Here is a 15453-nt window from a genome sequence, read left to right as displayed (position 1 = left end):
CCTGTACAGCCGCAACATGACCTCCCAAGTTCTGTACTCAACACTCTGACCGATAAAGGAAAGCATACCAAACACTTCTTCACTGTCTTATCTACCTGCGACTCCACTTTCAAGGAGCTATGAACCTGCATTCCAAGGTCTCTTTGTTCAGCAACACTCCCTAGGACCTTACCATTAAGTGTATAAGTCCTGCTAAGATTTGCTTTCCCATAATGCAGCACCTCGCATTTATCTGAATTAAACTCCATCTGCCACTTCTCAGCCCATTGGCCCACGTGGTCAAGATCCTGATGTAATTTGAGGTAACCCTCTTCACTGTCCACTACACCTCCAATTTTGGTGTCATCTGCAAACTTACTAACTGTACCTCTTATGCTCGCATCCAAATCACTTATGTAAATGACAAAAAGTAGAGGACCCAGCACTAATCCTTGTGGCACTCTACTGGTCACAGGCCTCCAGTCTGAAAAACACCCCTCCACCACCAGCCACTGTCTTCTACCTTTGAGTCAGTTCTGTATCCAAATGGCTAGTTCTCCCTGTATTCCGTGAGATCTAACCTTGCTCATCAGTCTCTCATAGGGAACCTTGTCAAACGCCTTACTGCAGTCCATATACATCACATCTACTGCTCTGCCCTCATCAATCCTCTTTGTTACTTCTTCAAAAAACTCAATCAAGTTTGTGAGACATGATTTCCCACGCACATGTTGACTATCCCTAATCAGTCATTGCCTTTCCAAATACATGTACATCCTGTCCCTCAGGATTACTTCCAACAACTTGCCCACCACTGAGGTCAGGCTCACCGGTCTATAGTTCCCTGGCTTGTCTTTACCGCCCTTCTTAAACAGTGGCACCACGTTAGCCAACCTCCAGTCTTCCGGCCCTTCACCTGTGACTATCGATGATACAAATATCTCAGCAAGAAGTCCAGCAATCACTTCTCTAGCTTCCCACAGAGTTCTAGGGTATGCCTGATCAGGTCCTTGGATTTATCCATCTTTTCCCGTTTCAAGACATCCAGCACCTCCTCCTCTGTAATATGGACATTTTGCAAGATGTCACCATCTATTTCCATACAGTCTATATAGAACAATACAGTACAGAACAGGCCCTTCAGCCCACGATGTTGTGCCGAACATTTGTCCTAGATACCTTCCTTATCCTTTTCCACAGTAAATGCTGATGCAAAATATTCATTTAGTATCTCACCCATTTTCTGCTGCTCCACACAAAGGCAGCTTTACGGATCTTTGAGAGGCCTTATTCTCTCCCTAGTTACCCTTTTGTTCTTAATGTATTTGTAAAAACTCTCCTTAACTTCTCCTTAGTTCTATTTGCCAAAGCTATCGCATGCCCCCTTTTTTCCCTCCTGGTTTCCCTCTTAAGTATACTTTCTTTATATTCTTCTAAGGATTCACTCTCCTGTCTCTACCTTACATATACTTCCTTCTTTTTCTTAACCAAACCCTCTTTCTTTAGTCATCCAGCATTCCCTATACCTACCAGCCTTTCCTTCCACCCTGACAGGAATATACTTTCTCTGGATTCTCGTTATCTCATTTCTGAAGGCTTCCCATTTTCCAGCCGTCCTTTACCTGCGTATTTCTGCCCCCAATCAGCTTTTGAAAGTTCTTGCCTAATACCGTCAAAATTAGCCTTTCTCCAATTTAGAACTTCAACTTTTAGATTTCGTCTATTCTTTTCCATCATAATTTTAAATCTAATAGAATTATGGTTGCTGGCCCCAAAGTGCTCCCCTACTGACACCTCAGTCACCAGCCCTGCCTTATTTCTCAAGAGAAGGTCAGGTTATGCACCTTCTCTAGTAGGTACATCCACATACTTAATCAGAATATTGTCTTGTACACACTTAATAAATGTGTCTCCAGCTAAACCCTTAACACTATGGCAGTACCAGTCTATGCTTGGAAAGGTAAAGTCCTGGTGGCACAGTGGTTAGCACTGCTGCCTTGCAGTGCCAGGAGATCTGGGTTCAATTCCTACCTCAGGCAACTCTCTGTATGGTGTTTACACATTCTCCCTGTGAAATGTGTGGGTTTGCTCTGGTTTCCTCCCACAATCCAAATATGTGCAGGTTAAGTAAATTGCATGTCGTGTTAGGTGAAGGGGTAAATGTAGGAGAATGCTTCAGCAGGTCGATGTGGACTTGTTGGGCTGAAGGGCCTCTGTCCACACTGTAAGTAATCTAATAACCACCCTGTTATTCTTACAGATAGCTGAGATCTCCTTACAAATTTGTTTCTCAATTTCCCTCTGACTATTAGGAGGTCTATAATACAATCCCAATAAGATGAGCATCCCTTTCTTACTTCTCAGTTCTACCCAAATAACTTCCCTGGAAGTATTTCCAGGAATATCCTCCCTCAGCACAGCTGAAATGTTATCCCTTATCAAAATTGCCACCCCCATCCCCCACCCCCCCCCAACACCCCCTCTCTTGCCTCCCTTTCTATCCTTCCTGTAGGATTTGTATCCTGGAACATTAAGCTGCCAGTCCTGCCCATCCCTGAGTCATTTTTCTGTAATTGCTATGATATCCCACTCCCATGTTCCTAACCATGCCCTGAGGCAGCAGTGCTAACCACTGAGCCACCTTGCTACCCCATGGTGTATGGATGTGTAAACTAGTGTTTGTGTTCTTGTTCTTTTGTGTGTTTGCTTGTGTTTTTCTCTGTGTATGTGCTCTTGTGCTTTTCAATGTGTGCACTGTGTTTGTTTACTCTATGCATGCACTTGTGTGTGTGTGATTTTATGTGTGTGCACACCCACATTCTTGTTTGATGCAGGTGTGTTTTTGTGTGTGCGTGTGTGTGCTTCTTTTTAATATGTTGTGTCCATATGTTTGTTTTTTTGTAAGCTTGAGTTTGCATGTGCTTGTGTATGTACTCACATTTTGTGTTTGTGTGCATGCTTGCGTTTTTTTTGTGCATTTGTATTTCTGTGTATGTAGGCTTATATTTTGTGGATATATGTTTGTGTTTTTGTTTGCCAATGCCCGGGTGTGCTTGATTTTTTTTTGTGCTTGTATTTGTGTATGCATGTGTTTTTGTTTGTGTCTTTGTGTGCCTGTTGTGCACTTATGTGTGCGTGGACTTGTATTTGTGGTGTTTTTATACATACCTGTTTTTTATTTATGTCCGTTTATATTTGTGTGCACATGTGCTTGTGTTTTTGTGTACATGCCTGAATTTTTCTTTGTGTGCATGTTTGAGTCAACGTGCGCTTATGATTTTGTATGTGTGCTTGCATTTTTGTGTGCGTGTGTTTGAGTACTTTTCTGTGTGTATGAGCATGCACTTGTGTATATTTGCTTGTGCTTTTTTATGTGCATACTTGTGTTTGTGTGTGTCTGAGACAGTTTTGGTGCTTGGTGTTTTCTGTGTTTTCTTTGTGTGTGCACTGGTGCTTTTGTCTCCATGCACTGGTATATTTGCATATGAGTATGTGCAAGTGTCTGCTTGTTTTTCTTTATGCAAGTATATGCTTCTGTGTATACGTACTCACTTAATTGTATTTGTGTGCTGTTTGTTATAGGTGTACTTAATGCTTTTCTGTGTTTGTGTTTGCCTGTATGTGCGCTTCTGATTTTGTGTATGCATGGATGCTTGTTTATGTTATGTCTCTACCTCTGAGCCAGGAATCCAAGTTCAAATCCCACCTGCTCCACAGAAAACTGCAATATTCATTTAATGTGATGAGACACACATTTTTATCAAATTATTGTAAGTTAAATTCACTTGTAGTAGAAGGTTGCTTTTTGGACTGGGGGCCTGTGATCAGCTGTGTGTCACATGGATTGGTGCTGGGTCCACTGCTTTTTGTCATTTATATAAATTACTTGGATGTAAATATAGGAGGCATGGTTAGTAAGTTTGCAGATAACACCAAAATAGATGATGTAATGGACAGTGAAGAAGATTGTCTCAGAGCACAACAGCCCTTATACCAGATGGGCCAATAGGCGAGGAGTGGCAGATGGAGTTTAATTTAGATAAATGTGAGGTGCTACATTTTGGTATGGCAAGCCAAGGCAGGACCTCTACAGTTAATGTTGGGGCCCTGAAGAGTTTTGCCAATAAAAAAGACTTTGGTGCATAGTTCCTTGAAAGTGGACAAAGTTAAAAATCACACCACACCAGGTTATAGTCCAACAGGTTTATTTGGAAGCACTAGCTTTCGGAGTGACGCTCCTTCATCAGGTGGTTGTGATGAAGGTGCAGCGCTCCGAAAGCTAGTGCTTCCAAATAAACCTATTGGACGATAACCTGGTGTGGTGTGATTTTTAACTTTGTCCACCCCAGTCCAACACCAGCACCTCCAAGTCCTTGAAAGTGGCATCAGTTTAAGGTTAGAGGATAAAGAATAAAAGGGAGCTATTTTACAGAAAGGGTGGTACGCTTATGGAATAAGCTGCCAGATTGAAGTGGCTGAGGTGGGTACATTAACAACATTTAAAAGGCATTTGCACAAGTACATGGATAGGAAAGGTTTAGAGGGAAAATGGGGTTAGCATTGATGGACACTTTAGTCAGCATGGAACAGTTTGGGCCAAAGGGCCTGTCTCTGTGCTGTAGGGCTCTGACTCTGTGGTGTCGCATGTAGACTGGGTGGTGAAGAAGGCATTTAGCACACTTGCCTTCATTTGTCAAACACTGAGTACAGGAGTTGGGACGTCACGTTGCAGCTATGCATGACGTTGGTGAGGACAGTTTTAGAAAACTGCACACAGTTCAGGACTGGAGAATTTGAGTTATAGTGAAAAGCTGAATAGCCTGGGTTTATTTTTTCTGGAGCATTGGAGATTGAGGGGTGATGTTATAGAGCCACAAAATCATGAGGGGCATGAGTAGGGTGAAGGGCCAAGGTCTTTTTATGGGGTGGAGGAGGTCAAAATTAGAGAGCATAAGTTTAAGCTATATAAAGGATCCAAGGAGTAAGTTCCAAATGCAGTATATAGTGCATGTATGGAATGAGCTGCCAGAGGAAGTGGTGAAGACCGGATGAGTTAGATCAAAGGATATGTTTCTGCACCATATGACTTCAAGATGATGAAATCAAATACAAGATTATGAGGGGCATGGACAGGCTGGATAGGAGGCAGTTATTCCCCTTAATCACAGGGTTAATAACAAGTGGGTATTATTTTAAAGTGAAAGACAGGAGGCTCAGAGGGAGATTTGAGGATCATTTCCCTCAAAGTGTGGCGGGGGTCTGGAATGGACTGTCTGGGAGGGTAATTGGGGCAGGAAACCTCCCAACATTTAAAAAGTACTTGGATGAACACTTGAAGTGTCATAACATTCAAGAGTATGGGAGTCTAGTGAGGGAAAGTAGTACTGCTGTGGATTTAGAGTTGTTTTAACATCAGTTCAGATTTAATGGGCTAAAGGAACTTTTCTGTCCTGTGGAGGACTATGATTCTAATTCTGTATTCTCTTCAAAAATCAGAGTTTATGCATTCAATGTGTTGTCAAAACTTCACAAAATTCTAGGAGTGAAGAGTAGATTCTGACAAGGACAATGTTCTCCACTATGAATCAACGATGTATAACCAGTCTTCAATCTTCAGTTGCATAGTGTGTCACCTCTGAACACAATGGGTCGATTGTGTTTGCAATATTTTGCATCTGAAACTTGGTGATAGATTCTCTGAATGTAGCATGTCCTTTAAATAGGGAAAAAAAAAGAACATTTGACTCCAATAATATAGGTGATGCTGAATACACCCAACCCCTTCACTCATCGAATGGAGTTTCAATTATTTACACCCAAATATTACCAAATAAAGATGCATTGGTGCCCATTGGAATAATTTGTATTCTCGGATGATACCTCCCTCTCAGTCCTATCTTGTGTTTCTTCAGACTGTAACCACCCTCCCCCGCCACTGAACTCCCCCAGTCACTGGAAGCATCCTTCCTGTGGTCATCCTGTCTTGTCCTCTTAGTAATTAGTAATTAATGAAAATTCATAATGAGAATAATGTAAACAATGATTTTTTTTTTCTTCTGACTCACTGTATTGCCAGAAGCAAGAGTGAGAAACTAACATCAAACAAATGCCTTACCTTTGACTTCAACAATGGGTGATACAGATTCAGTGGTCAACTATTGGGCAAAGGCTAAAGAGGTTAGAACTCTACTCACTGAAATATAGAAGGATAAAACTTAAAGGGGCTTGACAGGGTCATTGCAAAGAGTATGCTTCCCCCTCACAGGACAGTCTCAGACCAGAGGACACAATCTTAGACAAAAGGATGCCAATTTAAGGCTGATGAGGAGGAATTTCTTCTCTCAGAGGGCTGAGTCTATGGAACCCCTTGCCATAGAGAGCTGTGTGTAGTGGGGAGGGTTGCAGAGTCCTTGTGTATATTTACAGCTGAGACAGAGAGATTCTTGATCAGTCAGGAAATCAAAGGAAAGCCATGATCCCTATGAATGGTGGAGCTGGGGTGGGCACAAGGGGCTGAATGGCCTACTCCTTACCCGATTCCTCATGGTGCTATTTGTGGTCTTCACCTGAATTTTTAGGGGTGAAGGGGGCAGTCGTTTGAATGCTGTTCCATTTTTTGAAACGTTATAGCTCTAGAACAATTCAGTCTCACAATATTAAAGAAAAGTGTATCCTTCTCCAACCTCTTTTCTTCCCGTTTCTCATTTTCATCACAATTGCAGCTGCTACAACAACAATGAACAGTGCAATTCCCGTCACCCAAAGATAGTGAGTCAGCTTTTGAGTCCAGTGGTTTTCTGTGAAATTGAAAGACAATTGAATCAAATTGTGCATTTGCAAAATAAGAGAACAATACTTGCTGGAAATATGAAATAGAAACAGAAATCACTGGAGAGACTCAGCAGGTCTGGCAGCATCTAGAAAGATAGTGTGGGGAAAGACTTAACATTGCAAGCTATAAACACAGAAAGTGCTGGTGGATTTCACCAGGGAACTCCAGGGAGTAGAGTCCCAACCTGTTTATTTTTCACTCCATGCCAAGACATTTAAATATGGTGGTTAAGAAGTCACATGGGACAGTTGCCTTTATCAGTAGTGACTTAGGTTATAAGAGCTGAGAGCTGATGATGGAAATGTACAATTTTGGTGTGTGCATAATAAGGAAGGAGGTGATTGTATTGGCGAGGTTGCAGAGAAGATTCACCAGGATATTGCCTGGGATGGAGCATTTCAGCGATGTAGGCAGGTTGGATAAGCTCAATTTGTTTCGTTTGGAGCAGGGTGAGGATCTAATAGAGATGTACAGGGATCTGAGGGGCATAGACAAGGAGAATATTTTACCTTGAGGGGAGGGATCAATAACGAGTAAGGTGTGGGGAACAGAAATTCAAAGCAAAGATGAGGAGCTTTATACAGTATTTGAGTAATTAGATTTCATCCAGAGTATGGAAGGGAATCTGGAACTCACTGCAAATAAAGATGGCATAGGCAAAAACCGTCATCACATTGAAGAAGGATTTAGATACGCACTTACGATGCCAAGGCTATGATGTCAAATGCTGGGCAAATGGGATTGGAATTCATGGATTTGTTTTGACCAGCATGGACATGATGGGCCTTTTATTCTCAGTGGTGACTGTAAACCTCTCTGAATCTACTGTCTAGTCAGTGACCATGCTTTCAAATGGAGCAGCTTGTCCAGAGTGGAAGTAGAAAGAGCAGGGAGGGGAGGAGTTCAGAGAGGCAGAGATAGCATTCTGAATGCAGGTAGTTCTTCGATAACACGATGGTTGCATTCTTGTGCAACCACGTGTAATAGAAAAAAAAAATCACACTTCAGAAACAGTGCTTAAAGTGTTGGCAATATAATTGTGTTACAGCCAACACGCATTTTAAAAGTTCACGCTTTATAAACAGTGTCCCCAATTTCCCAATTCATCACAGTAACGAAATGCGTTAGAACAGAATGACCTGTACTGGTCAAATGAGCTTAATTTGCATAAGGCGGGCTGCTGTATCTGAAAAGCAGTATAACATAAACAAGAAACTTTATACAGGTTAATGGTGCAGGAGAAGTCAAGGTTTGCAAAGAATCTTCTGGAATTAGGTGAATACAATCATAACTGATCCAGTCTCTCTTCACACACAGAATGACAACAATGTGGAAGCAGGCCATTCGGCCCATCGAGCCCATACCGAACCTCCAAAGAGCTTCCCACCCAGACACGCCCCCATCCCCCTTCCCTTCCCTACTCCTGTAATCCTGCGTTTCCCATGGTTAATCCACCTAATCTACATGTCCCAAGATGCTATGGGCAGTTTAGCATGGCCAATCCATCTAACCTGCACATGGTGGAAGGAAACTGGAGTGCTCAGAGAATCCACAAAGCACGAGGCAAATATGCAAACACTACATAGTCACCTGAAAGTGGAGTTGAACCTGTGAGGCAGCTGTGTTAACTACTGAGCAATGGTGGCTCATTGGTTAGCACTACTGCCTCACAGTGCATGGGACCTGGGTTTGATTCCAGCCTTGGACCACATTCTGTGTGAACTTTGCACATTCTCCCTGTGTCTGTGTAGGTTTCCTCCGAGTGCTCCGGTTTCCTCCCACAATCCAAAGATGTGCAGGTTAAGTGAATTGGGCATGCTAAATTGTCCATAGTGTTCAGGGGAGTGTAGGTTAGGTTCATTAGTCAGGGGTAAATGTAGATAAAAGGGTAGGGGAATGGGTCTGGGTGGGTTACTCTTCGAAGTGTTGGTATGGACTTGTTGGACCAAAAGGCCTGTTTTCACTCCATTGGGGTTCTGTGGTCTATGATCAATCAAGCCAGCAGATATGGGTTCCTCCATCTCAGGAATCAGTCTGGCAAACCTTCGCTGCACTCTCCTCATAGCCAGAACATCCTTCCTCAGATAAGGAGACAAAAACAGTGCACACAATATTCCAGATGTGGCCTCATCCAGTACAATTGCAGCAGAACTTCCTGTACTTGACACCTCTCATTATGAAGGACAACATTTGCCTTCTTCACCAGCTGCTGCATCTGCAATGCTTACTTTCAGTCACTTGTTCACTTCTTAAAAATTCAATTGAAGATGATGGTGCAGCTGCCTGTTACCCATCCTAGTTTGCTGTTAAGAATCAACCGCATTGCAATGGGTCTGGAATCACATGTAGACCTGACCAGGTAAGGATGGCAGTTTCCTTCCCTCAAGGACATTAATGAACCGGAAGGTAGAAGGAACAGCCAATTCTCACTGTTCCCTTTCCAAATCTATCACAAAGACAATAATCCACCTTCCTGTTTTTGTTCCCAAAGTGGACAACCTCACATAAACAAATATTAAACTGCATCTGGTGTGCAATTGCCCATTCTTGTCCAAATCACACAGAAACATTTCTGCATCCTCCTTCACAGCAACAAAGTTTCTGTGTGACCAAGACAACATTCCGGTTGGATGTGGTAACAACATTTGGTGCCTGCAAAGCAATACCATCATATTGTCTTCACCTCCAAATCAGCCCAATTCTCCATTCACACTCTCCAGACTACAAAAGTTATCAAGGCAAAAGTGAGGACTGCAGATGCTGAAAATCAGAGTCTAGATTAGAATGGTGCTGGAAAAGCACAGCAGGTTTTCGACGTTTTGGGCAAAAGCCTTTCATCACAACTGAAGGCAGGGAGCTTCCATGGTGGAGAGATAAATGGGAGGGGAGTGGGGCTGGGGAGAAGGTAGCAAAGCGTACAATAGGTGAGTGGGGGTGGGGATGAAGGTGACAGGTCAGAGAGGAGGGTGGAGTGGATAGGTGGCAAGGAAGATTGGCAGGTAGGACGGGTCATAAGGGCGGTGCTGAGCTGGAAGGTTGGAACTGGGGTGAGGTGGGGGAAGGGGAAATGAGGAAACTGGTGAAGCCCACATTGATGCCATGGGATTGAAGTGTTCTGAGACAGAAGATGAGGCATTCTTCCTCCAGGCATCGGGTGGTGAGGGAGTGGCAGCAAAGGAGGCCCAGGACCTGCATGTCCTCGGCAGAGTGGGAGGGGGAGTTGAAATGTTAGGCCACAGGGCGGTGGGGTTGATTGGTGTGGATGTCCGGAGATGTTCCCTAAAGCGCTTTGCGACGAGGCGTCCAGTCTCCCCAATGTAGAGGAGACCGCATCGGGAGCAATGGATACAATAAATGGTGTTGGTGGATGTGCAGGTAAAACTTTGATGGATGTGGAAGGCTCCTTTGGGGCCTTAGATGGAGGTGAGGGAGGAGATGTGAGTGCAGGTTTTGCAATTCCTGTGGTGGCAGAGGATGGTGCCAGGAGGGGAGGGTGGGTTGTTGGGGGGCGTGGTCCTGACCAGGTAGTCACGGAGGGAACGGTCTTTGCGGAAAGTGAATAGGGGTGGGGAGGGAAATATATACCTTACGGTGGGGTCCGTTTGTAAGTGGCGGGAATGCCGGCGGTTGGGTATAGGACCATTTGGCGTGAGCGTTTCGGCGTGTCCGTTTTGCCGCAGACTCATTTAGCTGCAGAGCTATTTCAGCGCAGCCCATATTGATTTCAGGATTAGTTAACAAGTTTCTTTTATTTTTTTTTCTCTTTAACATTTTTACTAAAGAGGATAAACATAATTTGTATTTTTATTGCTTTCATTAATGTTTTTAACTAAGCCTGAAAAGGAATCAACTTTTATTTTTACTGCTTTTGTTAATCCTGAAATCAATATGAGCTGCGCCGAAACAGCTCTGTGGCTAAACGGGTCTGCGGCAAAACAGCCTGCGCCGAAGCGTTCGTGGCAAAATGGCTGCATTGAATTGTCCCACTCCGTTGGGATGATGTGGTTTATGTGAAGGTTGGTAGGGTGGAAGATGAGGACTGGGTGTGGGGTGGTTCTGTCCTTGTTACAGTTGGAGGGATGGGGTTTGAGGGCAGAGGTATGGAATGTGGATGAGATGCATTGGAGGGCATCTTCAAACACATGTTGTCAGAGATGGTCCAGGTGAATTTAAGGTCAGGGTAGAATGTGTTGGTGAAGTTGATGAACTGTTCAACTTCCTCATGGGAGCACGAGGTGGCGCCGATGCAGTCATTAATGTAACGGAGGAAGAGGTGGGGAGTGGTGCCAGTGTAACTATGGAAGATGGACTGTTCTACATAGCCAACAAAGAGACAGGCATAGCTGGGGCCCATACGGGTGCCCATGGTTACTCCTTTGGTCTGGAGGAAGTGGGAGGATTCGAAGGAGAAATTGTTAAGGGTGAGGACCAGTTCAGACAAATGAATGAGAGTGTCAGTGGAAGGGTACTGCTGGGGACGTCGGGAGAGGAAGAAACCTTCCTCCCCTTCGTGGACCTCTCCATCTCCATCAATGACGACCAATTTGACCCTGACATGTTTTACAAACCCACCGACTCCCACAGCTACCTGGACTACACCTTTTCCCACCCTACCTCCTGCAAAAATGCCATACCGTATTCCCAATTCCTCCGCCTCCGCCGTATCTGCTCCCAGGAGGATCAGTTCCACCACAGAACACACCAGATGGCCTCCTTCTTTACAGACCACAGTTTCCCTTCCCATGTGGTTAAAGATGCCCTCCAAAGCATCTCATCCACATTCTCACACCTCCATCCTCAAGCCCCACCCCTCCAACCGTAACAAGGACAGAACCCTCCTGGTCCTCACCTTCCACCCTACTAACCTTTGCATGAACCGCATCATCCGCTGACATTTCCACTACTTATAAATGGACCCCACCACCAGGGATATATTTCTCTCCCAACCCCTATTTGCTTTCCACAAAGACCATTCCCTCTGTGACTACCTAGTCAGGTCCACGCCCTCCCCCCCAACAAACCACTCTCCCATCCTTGCACCTTCTCCTGCCATCCCAGCAATTGCGAAACCTGTGCCCACACCTCCCCCCTCACCTCCATCCAAGGCCCCAAAGGAGCCTTCCACATCCATACAAGTTTCACCTGCACATCCACCAATATCATTTATTGTATCCGTTGCTCCCGATGCGATCTCCTCTACATTGGGGAGACTGGACGCCTCCTCACAATGCGCTTTAGGGAACATCTCCGGACACCCGCACCAATCACCCACACCGCCCTGTGGCCCAACATTTCAACTCCCCATCCCACTCTGCTGAGGACATGCAGGTCCTGGGCCTCCTCCACTGCCGCTCCCTCACCACCTGACACCTGGAGGAAGAACACCTTAACTTCCGCCTCAGAACATTACAACCCCGGGGCATCAATGTGGGCTTCACCAGTTTCCTCATTTCCCCTTCCCCCACTTTACCCCAGTTCCAACCTTCCAGCTCAGCACTGTCCCTATGACCCCTGTCCTACCTGCAAATCTCCCTTCCCACCTATCCACTCCACCCTCCTCTCTGACCTATCACCTCCATCCCCACCCCATTCACCTATTGTACTCTTCGTTACCTTCTCCCCAGCACCCCCCCACCCCCCTCCCATTTATCTCTCCACCCTGCAGGCACCCTGCCTCTATTCCTGAAAAAGTCGATTTTCCCACTTGTTGGATGCTGCCTGACCTGTTGTGCTTTTCCAGCACCACTCTAATCTAGACTGCGAAAGTTATCTCCTTTAAAGAAGATATTCTGAGTGCACTTTGCATTCTCCTACTGTTTTATCTAAGGGGCACATTGCCCTCAAGACTTTAAATCTGTTACCGTTCCCATAACACACTCTCCCCTTCTTTGAGTTTATGCTTATTCATTTGCAGGATATGATTGTCTCTGGCTGAGTCAGCATTTATTATCTTCATTGCCCAGTTGAGAGCCAACCATATCGCTGTGGGGTAATGTGTAGGCTAGACTAGGGAAGGATGGCAGGTTTACCTCCTCAATGGCCATTACTGAACCAGCTGGAGTTTTCCAACAATAGTCATCATTATATTCTAATTCCAGGGATTTATTGAGTTCAAAGTCCTCCATCTACCATAGCATGATTTGAACGCTGGAGACCTGAACATTAACTTGGGTCTCTGGATTAATAATCTAGTGGAAATACCAGTTGGCCATCATCTAGTTTATCAGATTTCTCCTTTCTCCTTTCTAAGTCTTTGAGGTCTTAGAAATGGTGAAATTGTGGTTCTTTCCCTTTTCTTTAAGCAGCAGATCCTTGCGCAACTAACATATGACTCCCTCAAGATACTGTCATTGATAATCTTTAAGTTGCTGTTTGTTTTTGAAAAAAATATGATGAAATCCCCTACAGTGTGGAAACAAGCCCTTTTGCCCAACAAGTCCACACAGACTCTCTGAAGAGTAACCTACCCAGACCCATTTACCTCTGACTGATGCACCTAACACCATGGGCAATTCACCTGGCCTGCACAAGGAAACCAGAACAAACCCAACAGACACAGGGAGAATGTGCAAACTCCACACAGACAGTCACCTGAAGTGGAAACTGAACCTGGGACCCTGGTGCTATGAGGCAGCAGTGCAAACCATTGAGCCACTGTGCCGCCCAATTAGCTCTTCTCCAAACTCCCAAAGGTGAACTGTGATTGTATATTTCTTCACTCACTCATGCTGTTTCTGCTACTTTCATCATTAATTTGAGTCCTTTAAGAAGGTGGTGAAAAAAGCATTTGACACAGTTGCCTTCATTAGTCAGAGCAGTTGAGTACAGGAGTGGGGATGTTATTGACATTGGTAAGGCCATGTTTGCAGTACTGTCTACAATTCTGGTCGCCTTGCTAAAGGAAGGATGTTATTCAACTAGAAAGGCTGCAAATAAGGTGGATATGAGCAAGAATGGAAGGTTTGAGTTATAAGGAGAGGCTGGGTAGTCTGGGATTTTGATCCCTTCAGCATAAAAGGCTGAGGGGTGACCTTAAAGAGGGTTGTGAAATCATGAGGGGCATAAATAAGATGAAGAGCCAAGGTCTTTTTTGTCAGGGTATGGATATCCAAAAGTAGAGGGCATAGGTTTAAGGTGAGAGAGACCTGAGCGGCAACCTTTTTACACAGGATGGTGCATATATGGAATATGTTGCCAGAGGGTAAAGATGGTTACAAATACAACGTTTAAAAGACATTTGGACAGATACATGAATAAGAAAGGCTTAAAGGTTATAGGCCAAACACAGGCAAATGGGACTCATTCAGGTTAGGAAACCTGGTTGGTACGGACAGGTTGGGCTGTAAGGTGTTTCTACACAGTATGAGTGTGTCACTGTATCCCAAACTGTACACAATGGTCAGTGAATTGTACTATATCACTATTATGCAGTCCCACACTTTCACTCTGTACGGTGCATGGAAAGATGCATTCATTGTAACGACAAATCTAAACATCTCCTCCATCAGTTTGAAGGTACATGAACTGAAAAAGAAAACATTCCTGCAAACATGCGAAATCTTTGAAAGCTAGAATGGTGTTGGCCATTTATGATGGAGGTGTTAAATTAGCACAACATAAATCTTCACCTCATTGTCAAAGTGAAATGCTGCTAAACTTCGAAGGGAGAGCTGTTGTGATGCTATGGGATTACTGCTCTGTCTTATTCTTGTGAGCAACTAAACATTCCATTAGAATTGTTGCGTTTGTTCAGGTCACTGAGAAAGATTTCACCTTTAAATGCTGCTCTCCTCCCTGAAAGGTCAATCAAGAGTATTGGGGCCATCTTGGAATCCACATTCATGGAGAGATGTGATAGCACTGGGAAAGGTACACAGGGAGATTAAACAGAATGTTGCCTTGGGGCTTGAGAGTTTCAGTGATGGAGAGACATTGGACAGACTGGAGATGTTTGCTTTAGAGCAGATGAGATTGATAGAGGGGGACAGCAGAGAAATGTATAAAATGATGAGGGATATAAATAGGACAAGCAAGAAAAAACGTTTCCCCCTTGATATTGATCAATGTCAAAGGAAGAGGTTGTTTGTAAGAGACTGGAGGTTTAGAGGTGGATGTGATGAAAAGGTTTTTCACCCAGAGGATGGTGGGGAATCTGGAACTCAATGCCAGCAAGGGTGGGAGAAGCAGAAACCCTCAACACATTGAAGAAGAATACAGTCCAGGTAATGGGGAAATGGTGATTAGAATACTTAGATGGATGTTTACATCAGTGTGGTGTTGATGGGCCAAAGGCTCACTTCTTTTGCTGTAATATACAGTGAACCCATGACTAAGTCAGATGGCCAATCAGTTCGATAGCAGGGTCTTACCTGGGTAACAGGTTACACCTGCATCCTCACCATGACACAGTTGTGGGTTCCCCAACTGGGAAAGGAGCAAGACCGGAGATGGGACTCTGTCCACTTGTAGGAAACATCATCCATCCAAATGTTGCGGGTACCAGTCCCAAACGAAGCACTGATTGGGGAGGGAGGTGGGGCACACTGCAGTGCCTTGCAAAGAACAATGGCATCTGGCCGGTGGTGGATTAACCAGAACAGCATCACGCCTCACTTCAAAGTTTCAGAAGGCTGGATCCTCAC

At 44.5% G+C, this 15453-nt stretch overlaps 1 protein-coding gene across 1 annotated transcript in view; it reads right to left on the bottom strand.

Annotated features, from left to right (window-relative positions):
- Positions 1 to 4306: 4306 nt before the first annotated feature.
- The window catches only part of LOC122544262 (scavenger receptor cysteine-rich domain-containing protein DMBT1-like), a 64718-nt gene continuing 53571 nt past the window's right edge, over positions 4307 to 15453 (bottom strand). The window contains exons 30-31 of the mRNA XM_087980972.1: positions 6663 to 6776; positions 4307 to 5692 (exon numbers count right to left, since the gene is read on the bottom strand). Coding sequence (XP_087837098.1) covers positions 5586 to 5692; positions 6663 to 6776 — 221 coding nt within the window. The 3' untranslated portion in view covers positions 4307 to 5585. The remainder of the gene's footprint in view (positions 5693 to 6662; positions 6777 to 15453) is intronic.

This window comes from Chiloscyllium plagiosum, unplaced genomic scaffold (genome assembly GCF_037043375.1).
Source record: "Chiloscyllium plagiosum isolate Xiang-an unplaced genomic scaffold, Cpla_swu_hap1 HiC_scaffold_38, whole genome shotgun sequence".
Taxonomy (NCBI): domain Eukaryota; kingdom Metazoa; phylum Chordata; class Chondrichthyes; order Orectolobiformes; family Hemiscylliidae; genus Chiloscyllium; species Chiloscyllium plagiosum.
The sequence above is the reverse complement of the archived record's forward strand: the minus strand, read 5'-3'. Positions and strand labels throughout refer to the sequence as shown.